This window comes from Thermobia domestica, chromosome 1 (assembly GCF_964235325.1).
Source record: "Thermobia domestica chromosome 1, izTheDome1.hap1.1, whole genome shotgun sequence".
Taxonomy (NCBI): Eukaryota; Metazoa; Arthropoda; class Insecta; order Zygentoma; family Lepismatidae; genus Thermobia; species Thermobia domestica.
Genome location: NC_137454.1, coordinates 30,112,278 through 30,130,584, shown reverse-complemented (window position 1 = coordinate 30,130,584; position 18,307 = coordinate 30,112,278). Strand labels below are relative to the sequence as shown.

The 18,307-nt window shown below is 36.1% G+C and overlaps 1 protein-coding gene across 2 annotated transcripts in view; it reads left to right on the top strand.

The window, feature by feature from the left end:
• Obsc (Obscurin) overlaps positions 1 to 18,307 on the top strand; it is a 633,182-nt gene that overhangs the window by 93,388 nt on the left and 521,487 nt on the right. For both annotated transcript variants that reach the window (XM_081756092.1, XM_081756083.1), the window contains exon 2: positions 15,990 to 16,056. In XM_081756092.1, the coding sequence (XP_081612218.1) occupies positions 16,017 to 16,056 (40 nt within the window). In that variant the 5' untranslated portion in view covers positions 15,990 to 16,016. The remainder of the gene's footprint in view (positions 1 to 15,989; positions 16,057 to 18,307) is intronic.

Here is an 18,307-nt window from a genome sequence, read left to right as displayed (position 1 = left end):
CATACTTTATAATATTATATAGTTCGCCAAACAAGGATATAGACATCCTGAAGTAATTGAAAATTTTTTTCATCTTTTCTCAGTTTAGGAAACAGACTGACACAAGGACGTTCTTCCAATCTTGATTGATTTATAGGATGTATCCACATTGTTTTGTATCTTCTTTTTCTTTTTTCTTGCAATTTATCGCCACGATTAAAACTGCAGCTTCTTCTGACTCTAACATGGCTGTCATTTTGATATCATGATCTTTTAGGCGGCTCATCATTTCACTATGAATTAAATAGTGAAGTTACCAAACAGTTACCGTAGCGTTATTTTAAGGTACGAAACAATACAATATCACGTGGTTAGTTTGGATTGGATTTGAGTTTAGCATATCGTTCAGCAGCGAGACTATATGAAACGTGCACCTACAGCTTAACGTAGGAACTGAATGGTATCTGATAACACATGAGCTCCACCTGGAATTGAACTCGAGTCTTCCACGCTAAAGGCGTGTAAGCTAACCACTTAGCCACAAGGGAGCTCAGAGGTTTAGCTTGGAATTTAATGGAGAACTAGAACTAGGCACAGAGAAAGGCATAAGAGACGGAATTAGCCAATATTCAAAAAATGAAATGAAATCTTTGAGTTTTACATCCCACGGTTATGCCGGTTAGGCTAAAGGAGACGGTGATGATGAGTAATGAATGAAATGGTGGAATGAAGAAAGTAGGAGGAAACGGGAGAACCCCGAGAAAACCCACGCACACGGTGCCAATATTCAAATAGGTATGTAAAGTCAAATGATGAATATACGGAAGATAATAAAGAAAATACTTACGATTCTTATTTAATATATTTAGAAGCAAACAACCTGTATGGATGGGCAATGAGTTAATATCTGCCGTATAATGGATTAAATGGCAAAATGAGGAAGGAATAGAAGCAATAGACTTCACAAATATTCTTGTCAATTCTGATACTGGTTACATATGAGAAGTAGATCTTCAATGTCCAAGAGAATTACACAATAATAATAATAATAATAATAATAATAATAATAATAATAATAATAATAATAACCATTCATTACTCTTCAAAATATGTTTTCACCTGACTCAAAAAAATCTGAGCTATTAACAATTATATATGATAAAAAAATATGTGATTTACTATCGAAACTTAAAACAACACCTGCCACTCGGGTTAAAGAAAATAATCGACTAATAGAGTTTAATGTCAAATTGGTTAAAGAATCATATCGACCTGAACACGCAAATGAGAAAAAACAAGAAATGATTTTTAGAAAGATTATAAGTTGGTAAACAACTTAGTGTTTGGAAAGACAATGGAAAATATTAGGAAAAGACTTAACATTAAACTGATAAGTGATGAAAAGAAATATGAGAAGCTCGTAACAAAACTAAACTATAAAAGCACAGCACTGTATATGGAGAACTTAGGAACTGAACATATGAACAGGATTAAAGAATTCAAGTATGTATGATCTTGAAGCTTTGCTGGCGTATACTATAATCCAATGTTCTCGGGATTGTTGCCAGAGTGAGTGTTGCTGTGCTGAGCTTTCGTTACCATACAGCGGCAACATCTTCAGAGCTATGTGTTGGAGTGTGCTGGTCGTACAAATTATATTGTAGTCTTTAGGAATTCCTGTATTTCTATTGGTTGTTTTTGTTGGCCAATGGCGTGCTCTGATTTTGCTGGTGGAAACTGCTCTCTGATTGGCTGATGGTTCTTTTCGTACTGAGAAGGTGGATCCAGATGTCAGGTAGATGATAACCTTCGTCTCTGTTGATGGATGGCTTGTATGTACGGATGAATAGAGATTCATGTATTTTCCTGTCCCAGAACTGTTTGCTTTTCTTTAGTACTTCAATTTGGTCCCACATGGCCGTATGATTGTATTGTATGCAGTATTCGGCTATTGCAGATTTTTCAGGTTATTTAAGTCTGGTGTGTCGCTGGTGTTCTTTCATTCTGTGTTCAATGTTCCTTCCCGTTTCACTTATGTAAGCGGCGTTACATTCACAGGTGATCCTATAGATGCCCGGTGTCTTTAATCCCATTGAGTCTTTTGCAGTTGGTAGTAAACTCCTGATCTTCGATGGAGGGCAGTGTACAGTCTTGATGTTGAATTTCTTCAATAGTCTTGCTAGTTGGTTGGAGGTTTTTCCCATATATGGAACAACTGCAATATTTTCCTTGCCTGCCGTGTTGTCCTCTTTTGTGGTGCAATTTCTTCTACTGTATTTTCTCATGGCTGTCTTGATCTGTTTCGACGAATATCCGTTGAATTTGAATACCGTTTCTAGGTGAGACAGTTTTGTGCTTATATTATCTGGTCTGCTATTTGGTATGCTCTGTGTATTAGAGTATTTAACACCCCCATCTTCTGTGCAGGATGATGAAAACTGGTCGCATCGAGGTAGAGATCAGTGTGCGTGGGTTTCCTGTAGATTGAATGGCCTAGACTTCCATCTGGTTTTTTGTATACGTGTACGTCCAGGAACGGGAGTCTTCCTTCTGTTTCTGTTTCCATTGTGAACTGGATGTTGTGGTGTATAGAATTCAGATGCTGCAGGAATTCGTCGAGTTTCTGTCTGCCATGGGCCATATGACGAATGTGTCGTCTACATATCTGTAGAATACTTTAGGTTTGTATGTTGCTGTTTCTAGTTATTTGTGATCAATAGCCGAACACTGCATACAATACAATCATACGGCCATGTGGGACCAAATTGAAGTACTAAAGAAAGCAAACAGTTCTGGGACAGGAAAATACATGAATCTCTATTCATCCGTACATACAAGCCATCCATCAACAGAGACGAAGGTTATCATCTACCTGACATCTGGATCCACCTTCTCAGTACGAAAAGAACCATCAGCCAATCAGAGAGCAGTTTCCACCAGCAAAATCAGAGCACGCCATTGGCCAACAAAAACAACCAATAGAAACACAGCAATTCCTTAAGACTACAATATAAATTGTACGACCAGCACACTCCAACACACAGCTCTGAAGATGTTGCCGCTGTATGGTAACGAAAGCTTAGCACAGCAACACTCACTCTGGCAGCAATTCCGAGAACATTGGATTAAAGTATGTGTTGTCGATATATTTCTGTCTGTCAGCAAACCCTTATTCGAACTAACTAACTCCATGGCCTATAGAACCCTATTCAATATTGCATTCACAAAAGCTCTTCATTAACTTATGTTCTTAGCCAACTGGATGCATTTTCTACTTAACTATGCCGTGATTTTGTCCCGTGAAATTTCGGCCAGGCAAGATTATGTCTCCAAAAATTCAAACTTAGGTTTTAAATTTAGTGACATGAGCAATACACAGATAGCGTTATCAAATTGTGTACACATTCTTTGATGGATTCTGTATAGTAGTCAGTTACTCTAAATATTTTAGTTAATCATATTTTTATTAATTGATATTAGTAATATCAATTCGTTAACTAGGAAACACCAGGAAATGAAAACACCCATGTTTTTTTTTTATTTACCTCCTTTTTCAGGGAGAGCTTTTTCCCTCCACCCACCTCACCAGTCCCACCTACCAGTTCCCTCCCTCCCTACTCCCTACCAGCTTTCCACCCCAATTACCCACCGGCTTTATAGGGTGGCTGAAAGAAGAGATAGACAGGGGGAAAACACGCAGAGGAGAAGGCTGGCTTCGGGGCGGGTATAAGGGCACATAGGGCATCAGATCGGGATCAACATTTAGGATTCAGGCGTCAGGACAGATATCAAGAACCCCAGCGTCAGGTCAGACAGAAGCACAGACGCCCAACCAGACAGATAATATGTTCTGGAAAGCTTCTTCTTCTTTCTTCTTCGTCGAAAGAACTGAAAAAGAAATACTAACTGTTTGCAGATGCGTTCGTGAGAGAAGTCGCACCGGTAACATTTTTTTTCGCTTAAAAGTAAAAGAAGAAAACTTTCTTAATGTACTAATTATTGTATATAACAATTAATATATTAGATATTATTTTTTTTATTTCAGTTTCAAGCGATAAAACTGTAATTTCTAGCAGTATGACTTCCCTCACGAGCCATCTCAGTGTGTGAATGTTTGCGTGCGATATGTAGACAAAAAGATACTGTACATGATGCTTATGAACGAAAGCACACTGGAAGAATAAAGGATTTAGCTTTCAAGATTCAAGGTCTCGTCGTCAGAATGTATCCAAGACCGAAGAAAGGGGAGAATACTAGACAAAAGTATCACTGTCACCATATTAAATATTGTGTCAGAAGGTTAATTGAAAGGACGTGTGGCGAAGTCAAAGTCTTGAGTAGCTATTCAAAAAAGAGAAAACATTAAAGATAAAGGCACGACATACAAAATATCACTAGACAACCACGAGACACAACAACTGTAATATGAAATCCTACAGAAGGAGAAAAGATTCGGGTGGAAAAAAACTGGAGACAATGTAGTCAGTGATTAGGATTATGATGATGATGATGGTGATGGTGGGGAAGGAGTTATGATTTATATATTTATTTATTTAATTTTTTATTTGTATTTCTTACCTACTATAACTTATCTATTTAATTAATTTATTTATATTTTTTGTTAATTTGATTTATCACACTGTCTCCACCCTTTCACCACCCCTTCATTCTAATTATCTTCCTCTTTTTCTAATATTTTACATTACAGATGTTGTATCCATTGGGTTCTTTCTAGTGATTTTGTGCGTGTCCTACAATTCAACTTTTCCTCATCTTTGATACTAGCCAGACTTTCACCTGACAGCACGTTCTCCTATCACAACATTCTAGCGAAATATGCAATATGGCCAACAGTGAAATTTTTTCTTCATTTCTTCAGTATTTTCTATATTCTGATGGAGAGATGACCCGATTGAAACTATGGAAAAGGAAAGAAATATTATTGAACAAGTGTGAATTGAGAAATGAGTACCGTAATTGCTACCATCGTGTGTGAAAGAAATAGTATCGGAACAAATGTAAATTGGAAAACCATATGATTGTTACAATTGAGAGAGAGATTATGAAGAACTAGAAACTGTTGGATACAGAGAAAGGAGAACGAAGACATTCAACACGTATTGAAGAAATTAGAAGAATTATTTGAAGAAGAATCTGAAAGCGGAAGAATTTCCCCGAAGAATATAAGTCATTGTATAGAAGTCTGTAAATAATACAATACTTACCCAACTGGATCGCAGCGTGTGGTCCCTCGCTGCATCTGTGTCTGTGGTGATGAGGAATGTAGGCGTTTGGATTGCGTACGTGTATATGTTGTGTATATCCACCCGTCCGGCCAAACACCCACACTCCCATCCTCCCTTCTTCCAAGACCCCCTCAATCCATCCATTGCCCGTCTCCCCCTTACCAGACCGTCTGCCCAGCGGCCCAAACACCCGTCCTGTCAGCCAGTCTACTCCCCTGCCTGCCCATCCAGTTACCACCAATCTTCCTAGAGATTCGAGGAAGATTGGTGGTAGACATACCCCATCCATCTATTGATCCAGCCACCCCACTTAATCAAGCACCCACCCCTAAATCCCCAAGCTTAAGGAGGGTTTTTGTTTATTTTTCTCTTTTTTCTTTTTTCTCATAAACATTACATTTTAATAAATTAGACATTACAATAATTGACTTGATATTTTCGTCTTGGCTCCAATTCAGCGGCGAAAACAATCACAAGCATTGTTGAATCTTCAACTCCTTTGTACCAATTCCAAATCATACACAGCGTCCATCAACTCATTTTCTTTACGAAAACCAAACAGTTAGTGCAGTGGCATTGCGTTCTCAGAAGACTCAGCTGACAGAATTTTTCAACCAGGTGACATGGGAGAGACGTTCCATTAGTGGCTTATTCTCTTATCAACTCCCTTTCCAATTTTCACAGCTGAGTTGGTCGATCGAACTCATCAAGAGTATTGTCATCAGCAATTAAGCGACAATCACAGGACATGCTTTCTTGCAGCTATTGATTCTTTTCCAATTTTATATCGGTTCTTACAAACAACAGAGGCCTTTTTGTATAAGATTTAGTATAGTTGGTGGGTTAATATGTGGTCCGTGGAAATTCCAAATTACTTGCATATAGCGATACATGTGAGTCGATTTCACTCAACAATTTGTTCATTTTACATCTTTACAATTTATTTTTCAAACCACAACATAATTGGTTCTGATGATATGACGAGAACCAAATAAGATGACTCTATCTTTAATAGCTTTGAGTTTCGACAGAATTTGATAATTTCTGGTTTACCAAAACCAATTATCACATAGTAACGGAGAACACACACTGTAGTTCTATTTCCTGCAACATAACAGAGTTTCGGTTTAGGAGCCTCCACGTAGATGACAAAATGAAATCATTAAGAAACTTTGAATCATTCTCATGGAGGAAAGAATTCTACATCCCTTGTTGAAATGTGATTATAATTTCAGCTACTCCAGTCCCTGGAAACTCCACACTCTATTCACACAATTCTATGAGTGATTGCATATGCTTCCTCTTCAGTCAGCAGTTGGTCGATTTAACATCTTGATTATTTCATTCCAACCTCAGCACAAAAATATCCATTTCCAGTGGAAGGCAAAAGGCTTTAGATTCTGTTGAAAAATAGAGATTTTAAGGAACAAAGTACAACGATAACGTTGTTGAGTTGTTGTATATAGTATTGGCAATCTGTGCCAGTTTATAAAAAGGCGATCAGAGGCGAACTAGTGGAGCAGTATTATGTGAAAAGAAAAGAAAGATACATAGAGATATCAAGAGATTATTCTTTTGTAATCAAAAATTAGAAAAAAAAAAGAGTTGTTGCTATGGATACATAATAAATAAGTGTGTCTAGAGATAGACATCTTGTTATGTACGCTTCTCATGAGTGGATATTAAACTCAGTTAAGAAAGTGACAAAACGTATATGAGTTATGTTATTTATGAAGTATTTTATTCTTCTAAAATTGGTGCCTTAAACCCGGAAAATAAGTTTGTCGTTTTGAAGTACAGTAAAAACGGCCAACATTATAAGTGACCTTAGTGTGACCACTCTAAGAAGCGGGAAAGTGATACGCCGAAATAATATCATGAGTGTCACGGATAGAAATACAACTGGATAGCGGAGTACTCATCTAGAGATTAATCCCAATGAAAATCTTACTGACATCTTAAAACATATAGCTCAGCAAATTAGGAATCTTGACGAAAGAGAAGCTCGAAAAAGTGAAGAAATAGCACAACAAATTAGGAATCTTGACGAAAAAGAAGCTCGAAAAAATGAAGAAATAGCACAACAAATTAGGAATCTTGAAGAAAAACTAGACCGGAAAATAAGTCAACAAACGAAGGATTTTGAAGAAAAGCTAGAACAATTAGAACAATGCAACGAAAACAAGTGGAAAGCTATCCAACGTCAGCTTACACAGATGAACCAGCATATTGTAGTAAAATTTGAGCAATATGACGAAAAGATGGAGAGAGCAGTGGCGGCTCGTGCTACTTATACTTAGGAGGGCTGCATAAAATAAAACACCTTATTTAGAAATTAATTCCATACGATGGTCCTTCCTTGTAGTAAATTTTTCGATAACGCTATCATTGAAGTTAGGGATCTTTTCAACCATTTCCTTTTCTATTGATAACATGGCAAGTATCATTAACCATTCTTCTCCCATTGTATTTCTTAGAAAAGTTTTCACTCTTTTAAGGGTAGAAGAGCATCATTCAGGTTCACTTGTAGTTAGCGGCAACGTTATGTATATTTTCGAAAGTTTTAGCACTTCAGTAAAAGTGGAAACAACACAATTGCTTATAACATACTGGATGAATTTCACAGCAGCACCAAGTTTCCTGATCTCTTCTCTTGCACAAACTAAACTAAATTCAGTATGAAGTTCATCTATATCAAAAACAGGAGAGCTCTGTACATTTACTGAAGATTTATTCGAGAAAGGAAGCACTAAATTGATCAAAATTAGAGTTCTGCAGAACTAAAGATGTAGATAAGAGGCAGGCCCGTATCCAGAGGGGGTCTAGGGGGGCCGGGCCCCCCTAAATTTTGGCTGGCCCCCTAAAATTTTTACGGTAGGCTGGCAAATGGACTATAATATGGTGATGAACTATAATATGGTTGGATCGGGCCCCCCTAACTTCAGCCGGCCCCCCCCTACATTTTTGGGCTGGCTACAGGCCTGATAAGAGGTCTGTAAAATGGAAGCGCAGGATTACTTGGTTTAAAATAACGTCACACTTTTTTGGCTACGTGTGCTCTTGACTGTGTATTTGAAACAATTCTCTTTTGAGTTTGATTTTACGTTTCGGTATCAATTAGTTCTATTGATTCCCTGATTTTATTAATTTCAGTGGTGAAAGCAGATAAATATGACTGAACTTTTGCTGCATTTATATAATGACTAAGTAAGTTGGTTATATAGGATATTTAGATGTGGCGTAACTAAGTGAAAAAAATAGCCAGAAACAAAATTCTTCTTTGTATAAGCATTAGGGTGTATCTCTCTCACTATAAGGCAGACGCTTCATTCATTGTTGTAGTGCTTCAGATCTCGGATTCTGACAAAATTTGGAAGCATTCTTTTATTTCTTCCTGCTTTTCATACACCAAATTAAGTCTTAGATTTAAAATTTTATCTGGTTGGTCCACCACTGGGTATCCACTTTGCAAAACAGGAATCTAAAACTGCTGTTCTGTTATGAGAGCGAGAAAAAACCGGGATAGCAGAAAGATTAGAAAATAATATTCTGGCTTTAGTGTTTTGTCTGGTGGCTTTTTCCATTACAAAATTTAATTGATGAGCAAAACAGCGCACAAAATAAGCACAGGATACATCTATCTCACTTTGGCCTCGACTCCATTTATAGCCCCACTCACCACAGGTGCGCCATCATAGCTTTGGCCAATAGGAAGGCCACGCATAAGAAAGAAACAGACCACTCTAAAAGAACTGAAAAAAAAACTAATTGTATAGTTTCACATTTCATAGATTTTTCCCCTTGTCTTTGGAAACACTGATACGAGTACAGAAGATAAAAATCACAAGTAACAGCAGATCACTTGCACGACATCGCGCTAATACTGAAACAATTTTAAAAAATTAAATATAATCGCATTTTGAAAGAATTAAATATAATCGAATATTGCACAGAATAAATCAGTTGCCTACTAGAAACATTCACCAAGCAGGCAAACAAACCAACCCCAAACAACATAAGTATACTCAGTGTTGCTAATCAAAGAAAGGGGAATTATGCCTCTCGAAGCTAAAATCAGAAAATAAAGTTTTGTATAGGATTGGCCAAGGGATATTTCCCTGGAGTTGGCAAGCCTGAATATACGTACTCATCGCATATCAGAGCAGACGAACACAAAATGAGAAGAGTGCGCTTGCGCAAACTGTCAAGCATCCGAAAGGACTGAATGTAAAGCAGTCCACATGAGGACTAGCTCGGGAGAGTAATGCTCCCGGAAGTAGAAACGAGAAACACATTTCTGATTGGTTGGCGTTATCCACCTCTTGCCACGTTGCATTCAAATAGCAGACAACAAACGCTTGCTGTTATCGGCCTTAGTGGCCCAGTGGGCTAGCGCTATACGCTAGTAATGAAATCCTCTTTTGGCGCGAGTTCAAACCCCGCCCAAGGAAAGTTTTTTTTTTTACATTTTTTTACATTTTTATAACACTTATTAAATTAAAATAATATGAAAATAATACTTAAAAAAGTGATTTATTTATTTTTATGCAGATAAGTAGTTGTAGTACTTATGCCCTTGTACTCCATGATATAGGGTCATTTTGTTCCCCTTGTACTTCATGATATAAATTTTGTGACCAACTTAAAACAACTGGCTAGGATAGCGCGTAAAACAGCTGTCTAGAGTAGCGCGCGGAAAAACGTACTTCCGGGAGTATTACTCTCCCGAGCGGGTCGTGTCCACATGTTACCAGTAAAGACATGCTAAAAAGAGGAGGAAGTGGAATCATAGCATCGTAAGAACGGCCAGGCGAAATTGTACTGACAGTCCCATGGGGTGAAGTGGAACAACAAATTTGCTTCAAGGAGGTGAAAAATTGAAGAACAAAACGCGCGTAAAAAAAGCACAAATATAAAGATTGATTATTAAGTCTCGAATTGGAAATATGGAATTACGTTGGGGGGGCTGCAGTCCTGCAGCCTTCCCCCACGGGCCGCCGCTGGGAGAGAGTATCACAGAGAGTCACGGAATTTCAAAACTCTGTAGATCTCATAGAGGCAACATTAAACGCCCATGATACCCACATCAAGCTATTACAGGAGGAGGTTAATCTTATAAAAGAAAATTGTGTTTCCGAGAGTGCAACGCAAGACGGTGGATATAGGAACATGGTGGGTCCTGCATTTAATACTTGTGAATCTAGTCGCCATCCTAGGACGATGTTGGAAGCTAATGAACCTTCAAGTTGTGGAGAGGAAAGTATCGATAGGGAAAGAAGAGTGAGACAGTCATCCCGGCAAAGCTCCAACAGGTATATGAAGACTATAACAGGTAAACCCATACGATTCAGTGAAGTTAAATCACTTACCAAATTCAGTGGCATACCGGAAGATGTACCCACTAGGGAGTTTCTTGAAAAATTTGAGGATGAGTACGAGCTTATAGGTGTAGATGAGTCGCAGTATTTAAAATATATTGTTACCACCCAGTTTAACATGGTTCAAGGCTATCAGGGGTAGTCTTCATACATATTCTGATTTTAAGAATGCTCTATTATCTAATTACGAAAATGATTTCATGACAGCGAATAGAGATGCCATCTTGAGAACAAAACATTTTAATCCAAAATTGCATAGGAGTATTACGGAATTTGTAGTATCTACATATAATGAGTTGAGATCGCTAAATCCAAATTATCCGGAATCTCGTATTATAGCTTCCATTAGAATCTTATTGCCATTCCGATTACAACAACTGTTAATGTCGGCACAATGCATCAACTTTAACCATTTAATTATGCTTATTCAAAGTTATGAAAGTCAGTCAGCAATACAGAATAATAGAATACAAGATAGAGGTCAGGGTAATTCTGGACGTAATCAGCCACAATAGCTTCTGTTCGTAATGTAAACGTACAACCTGAAAATAATTCCAATGTGCCTAGTTTTAATAATAGAATGAATACTTATAATCGTACCGGTAATCAAACACAACCCAATCACAGAAATGGTGTTAGGAATTTTAGAAACAGCAACAGAAATTTCAGTAGGAATAATAATTATCGCCGATTTTCACAAAATCAACTTGTAGATGGCAGGAATTCTGTAAATAGGAATCAAAATATGGTAACATCCTATGAAAGACAAGAACGTACACAAGATTGTGCTATACAATGTAGCTTAAATGAACCCTTTGAACGTATAACCTGAACTATCAAAAAGGCGTCCGATGGATTTGTATTAAATCGACCTTTGCTTACGTCTATGGTTATTATGTTCTTTATTCGATTTATTATTAAAATGTAGGTGAACATCGAATCAAAATTTGTGTCCACCTAAAATTGGTGCCTCACATATTGAAATCTCATAATTACTTATATGAATATTATAAATATGTAAAAATAAAAGATCATAATTTTAATGTAAACGCATCAAGGTAATGACAGATATATAAAACAGATGCAACTTATGGAAAGAATATGAATAATGAATATCGAATCTCTTAATTTTCCATATGTTTATATGTTCTAATGCTTTCTGATCCTACTAATATTTAATATTTTAAAGATCTTTATTTGTGATTAATGTTATTTGAACATGAAGGAAACTATTAGTTAGATTTAAATTTTGAATAGGCCCATTGATGATAATTGTAAATCGACATATTAATAAATATAAAAAAATGTAATGTTATAATATATTATATATTTGAAGAGTAAAATATTTGTATTAAAAATAATATTGAGTATATACGAGGGCTATTCAAAAGGTTGGTGTTTCATGATCTTTAACCCAGGGTTCTTTCCTTCATAGTGAAACTATTACAGAAGTCCCGTTCGGACGACATTCTACAACGATAACGTTGTTGAGTTGTATATAGTATTGGCAATCTGTGCCAGCTTATAAAAAGGCGATCAGAGGCGAATTAGTGGAGCAGTATTATGTGAAAAGAAAAGAAAGATACATAGAGATATCAAGAGATTATTCTTTTGTAATCAAAAATTAGAAAAAAAAGAGTTGTTGCTATGGATACATAATAAATAAGTGTGTGTAGAGATAGACATCTTGTTATGTACTCTTCTCATGAGTGGCTATTAAACTCAGTTAAGAAAGTGACAAAACGTATATGTGTTATATTATTTATGAAGTATTTTATTCTTCTAAAAGATTGTCAAGAACATTTTATCATTGACGGTCGTCAAAGAAAGCTATCAGTACCAACAAATTTGCAGAGTTTTACGATAATTATAGTTACTGGGTGGAAATTTTGAGTTTATCATTGTGGAAACAAACACATAAAATAGAAGGATACCAGATACTCCGACATAAGAAACGGTGAGAGAAGTAGGGTTCAGTAAGGGTTGATGTCTGTAGTAGGAAACTTACTCTCCAGTTATGAAGGATCAATTCCAATCAACAAAGCGTTCTGAAGATATTGGGGAACCCCCTTCTTCATGTTTTCTGATATATTGAAACAAAAATTCAACAATTGAGAGCATGAAAATTTTCAGTGCGCTATGAACAGAATTATCTGAAAATGTATTCAATCCAAGATGGACAAAAATTAAAAATTTTTAGAAACAAAAGTCGTGATCGTGTGGAGTATGCGCTCCCACAACATTTTTAATACTACTCAATGACGAAGCATCATTTCGACAACGCTATTTGTTTAGATGTAAAGAAACAATGTGGTACTCCCCCCTTAGACAATGATGCGAGAATTCTGGAATTCGAAATAGGGCCTATTGAAGTTTAGCTTTTTCGCGATTTTGGACAGACCTAGCTTTTCGCCATAGGTCCATATGGACTTTTTCTCTTATTTTGATGTGAGGAATCACCACATACAGTTTGTCGGTATAGTTCATTAACACCCTATATATCCATGTCGGTCCCGGCGTTCCCCACAGGGGACATAAAATATGATGATGTTATTCTTTCTTTACAACTTTAAAAAAAAAGAAAGAAAAGAGAGAAACATAGGTATATAGTACATTAGTAGTTAATGAATAATTGCCACAAGGATGAAATTGTAAACTAGTTCGTCCATCCTAATTTATTTTCCATGGCTCAGCAGTAGAGCCCATACCTCTGGTGAGTGGGTCCCTAGTTCGATCCTGGCCAAGTAACTTTGTGGTGGACAACACAACATCCTGCTTGTGGGCTTTCCTAAGATACTTCCGTTCCTCCCACTTTTTCATTCCACCATCATTCACTTGCTTTAATCATCGTCTCTCTCAGCCTAACAGGCATAATCATGGGACGTTAAACTCAGAGGTTTCATTTTATTTCATATTTTTTTCTTTTTCATGTTTCAATCCAACGATTTGCCCGTTTCGAAAGGATTCACCAGGCTGGAGACATTGGACCGTTGTTCCCCACCCTTCAATTTCCCGTAGAAAATTAATTTGGGAAATTGTATGGAAGGAACAAAAAGAAATACTAGGCCTCCTCCTCCTCCCCCTCCTCCCCCCTCCTCCTCCTCCTCCTCCTCCTCCTCCTACTACTACTACTACTACTACTACTACTACTACTACTACTACTACTACTACTACTACTACTACAACTAATAATAATAATAATAATAATAATAATAATAATAATAATAATAATAATAATAATAATAATAATAATAATAATAATAATAATAATAATGTAGATTTAGAAACAGCTTGAATTGTTATCTTTCTTACACCATAAATGACACCACCGAGCAAAATGATCTACAAATTATTTTCAAAAATATGATTATATATTTTTTTTCTTAATTGAAAAAGAACAACTCACCAAAATATTGGTTTCACGGAGCACGAACCCCAATTGATTCAATGTGAAACCAGTCTTTACTTTCGAATCATAAACTGAATATTTTGGGAGATATCTAGTAGCAGACATAACACAACGAAGAATAATGATTAAGAAATACATCATAGGAGTATGTATGGTAACGTTTTTTTTTTAAATAAACTATTGTTTGGTTGTAAAACAATGCAGATGTAAGTACAATACATTCCTAAATATCGTTATCAAAAATTATAAAACATTTGAATATTTTTTTTTGCAAATAATCTCGTTTTATTTAAATCAGTGATACAATCTACCTTCAATCACTTAATCAATCATTAACTAACGTATTACAACCAATACATAATAATATGATAAGTGAATACAAAATTATTTTTTTTAACAAATAAATTTATAACTGTGAATGTACAAGACATTGAGCATGAGTGTTACTTACTTACAAATATCCTATTTTAGTAGGATCAGGCTTTCTTCGCGAGAATTTTGAGGGGGAAGGAGGCAATATCAAAATATTAAGGGCTGCACTGGAACAATATTTGCTAGAAGAACGTTTACAAAAGTAACATATGTTCGCAATTTATAATTTATCTTAGTGCCGGGAACTTTGCCCCAACCCCACCCGCGAAGTGTGCCTGGAAGAAACACTGACGTGAGTAGGACTGGAAATATAAAGGAATAACTAACAAACTTATTCCGCTCTGATACGTCACCATGTAGATAAAGAGTCTAAAATTGAAAAGAAAAATATGAGTTCCATAATTTTAAGTGCGCTACCAATTTCTAAGTTTAAAACCCGATGAGTGAAAATTCGTAGTTATCCCCCCACCCACCCCAAAATAATACCTACTACTATTTACTGAAATCATTGGCTAATCACTTCACGATTGTATTTCTCGTAAAAGTTTACTCCAATTTGATATATTGCATGACCCCCTTCCTATTTAAAAAAGTTAAGCGAGATACAAGATGGCAGACTTCAAAATTGCGACCATGATAAGCATACCCTCAAATAGATGCCTACTTCCTCTCGGTGTCGATTAATGTGTTTTAGTTTTTCGTCCCGTTATCCGTTTTACAAATAAAATGAAATTTTCAAACTTGAAACTTGTTATGGCTTATTCTGATCAATCAGGTTTTTGGTCACTGCGGCCGTCTTTATGGACGGAAGCGCTTTAAATTTTGCTTAAGCTCGTTTCTTGATACTCAACACTTCTCTGCTAACGTAAGTGTGGTGAAGAAACTAGATTTTGACTATGAAATACTGGTACAGAGTCTTCTTGAAAAATTCCGAGGCAAAAGGGTGAAATATATATTTTATAATTCATTCACTGTCTGCATTTCCATTTGAGTTATTTCTCTGAAAAATTAGCTGCTATAAGCAATGAACAGGGTGAGCGTTTTTCTCAGAACATTTTGCAGATATATATACAAAGAGAGAGAGAGAGAGAGAGAGAGAGAGAGAGAGAGAGAGAGATTGGTTGAACAGACCTTGGTGCAAGTTAGTTATAAGTCTGGGGCCCCGCACCACCTAAGACCGGCCCTGCTCACAAGTATTCAATGCCTTCACACTACAGGTTCACATGATCGGCTCATGCGAGCGTCTCACAAGATCCTAGTGTGAAGACATCATTAAGGGAATTAACAAGACTGTTTGCTAGATTCTACAATGTTATGTCCTACTTTGAACGAAAGAAAATTTTCGAGGAAGACTTTTAGTAAGTCTTTGCAAGAAAAGATAAAATGTCATCATTTTACCTTTATATCTTTGCTGACGTACACACAAAAATTTAGATGACATGATTTTTGAAAATTGTAGTTTCTGCACTCTCAGTTTCTGAAAGGTTAAGGAAACTAAAATATCAAATACATCTGGTGAGTAAATTAAATAAATATATATTTTGAAAGACAAGTTTGACAGCAATTTGGCTAAGTTTAAACAACGATGTTTTGTTGTACTTGCAGGTGCATAAGTGGACGAATGGGTAAACCATGTCAATCTCCCGATCAGTGTCCGTGAAAAGGAGGGAAGGTCAGTGTTGTCAGATTTCTTTCTTTCTTTTTCTTATTTTTTTATTTTTTATTCTAGTTCATCACTCAAGAATTGGCACGTTTCCCGATGCCAATTTTTTGCTTGGATTTCTATGTAATGCATAAGGCTAAATGGAATAGGACTATGAATGTGTGCTTTGTGTGCCTATGAATGAATTTACGTTTCATTTGCCTTTCCTGCTATTCGGACACTGTAGATTAATTGACGATATAACAAATGCATTTAAGACAGTGCGAGATATAAATTAATGGTGCAGTTTTCATATACGGATCTACAGACTGTAAAATGTACAGACAAAATTGGTCAAGTCTATAATTTGCCCATTTTATGCCGAGAACAGAACCCAACCAACCCCTGCGGGGCTTCTAACAAGGGCGCCGATTTCTCTGTAAATTTGGGGGGGGGGGGCATTCAGATGCTGAAGGTATATATATATATATATATATATATATATATATATATATATATATATATATATATATATATATATATATATATATATATATATATATATATATATATATATATGAGGATTTTAAGACAAATTACATTCAAATTATGCCAAACATTGTATATTCATAAATACAATAGAGGCCTACATGAGCTTTGGAGGGCCCGGGGCCCCCGGCCCCCAGGATCGGTGCCCTTGGCTTCTAACCCGTTCCTACTACTACTACTTCTACTACTCCTACTTTTAGTACTACTACTACTTGTACTATGGATCCGTATAGTAAAACTGCACGAAATTAATTTATGTACTCATAAATGTTATAAATACATTTAAAAATGGTTCCTTACAGTAAGGAAAATAATATTAAGCTTCAACTACTCTGGTGGGGTCTCACAGACCCCAGTCGACATGTTTTTCCTTAAATTTAAAGGTGCTCAACAAATGGCACCGGTGTCTTGTCTACTCTGTCCCATAGTTTGTCCTGAACTATCATTATATTAATAGGTACAAAAAACAAGTATTTGACTTTTTGAAATGAGTTACTTGGGGTTTGAAATATTTCACCAGAGTGTAAATGTTAGTATTCTTGGAAAGATTGCAATCCACACGAAGCATTCCGACATTTTAGTTGGCATTGGTAGCAACCCTATGTCGAAACTATTGGATAAGTAACAGCATATTGTCGGCTGGCCAACATACGATCTAATTCACAGTGGACAAACGTATTGTTTAAGTCTATTTGTTAGAATTACAGATTTTCAACCTTGCTTACTGTACATAGCGCATACTAAGCGTACCGCTGGGTTATTATACAGGGTTACTATAAATGATTCTTTCGTTTTCAAAACGCTATATTTTCTAAAGTATTACACATACAAACATGAGAGAGATATATGTGAAAATAACCTCAAACTCACCAAGTTTTCTGCACCTTCCACAAATGCTTTATATGTGCTCTTTTGGTCACACGTCCAGACGATAGAGGTCTGCACGGGCTCGGGCTTACAAAGCATATCACTTCGGGCTCAGCCCGAACTCAGGCCGTAAATTTTTAAATAGACAATCATATTTCTCTTACCTTTTCGGGCCTAACTTTGTAAATATACTGTACAAGGATATTTATTAGATCATTCTTTCTGGAGAACTTTTAAATCACATCTAAATTTGTAACTTGAGACCCCAAACTAAAAATCTATGATTGTGTAATTGAGAGAAAAGCTGTGTAGTGGAGACAAAAACTAAAGTAATAGAAATAAATATTCTTAGCTTGTCTGTGACTGTGAGTGAGAGTACCGTACTCACAAAATTAAAAGAACAAAACCATTCAGAACAAGTTGACTTGCTTTATGATACCAGTTTATATTTTTAGTTCTTTTTATTATTATTTTGCTAATATTGGAAGGATGTCGTTCGAAAAATTCTCCATAAAAATATAGCATTCCCATTTTCACATGTAAAAAGAGGAATCAAACGTTGCCGAAATTGAATAGCAGCGCTTGCACCTATTCCCCACTTCAACAGTTAAATCAAAAGGAAAATTGATGATTTGGTGAGCAGAGGGAAAAAGGAAAACTTCTTTGAGGATTGTCTGAGTGAGTTCAGTACACATTTATTTGTATAAGAATTTGCACACATTGACATTCTGTTTTGAATATTTAGAGTATTCATGTTTCCATTTCATGAGAATTTGTGTAAATGAAATGAAATATTTAGTTTAACTTCCCACGGTTATGGACCGAAACTAAGGGAGGTGGAATTTATATAAATGACCATTTTCTT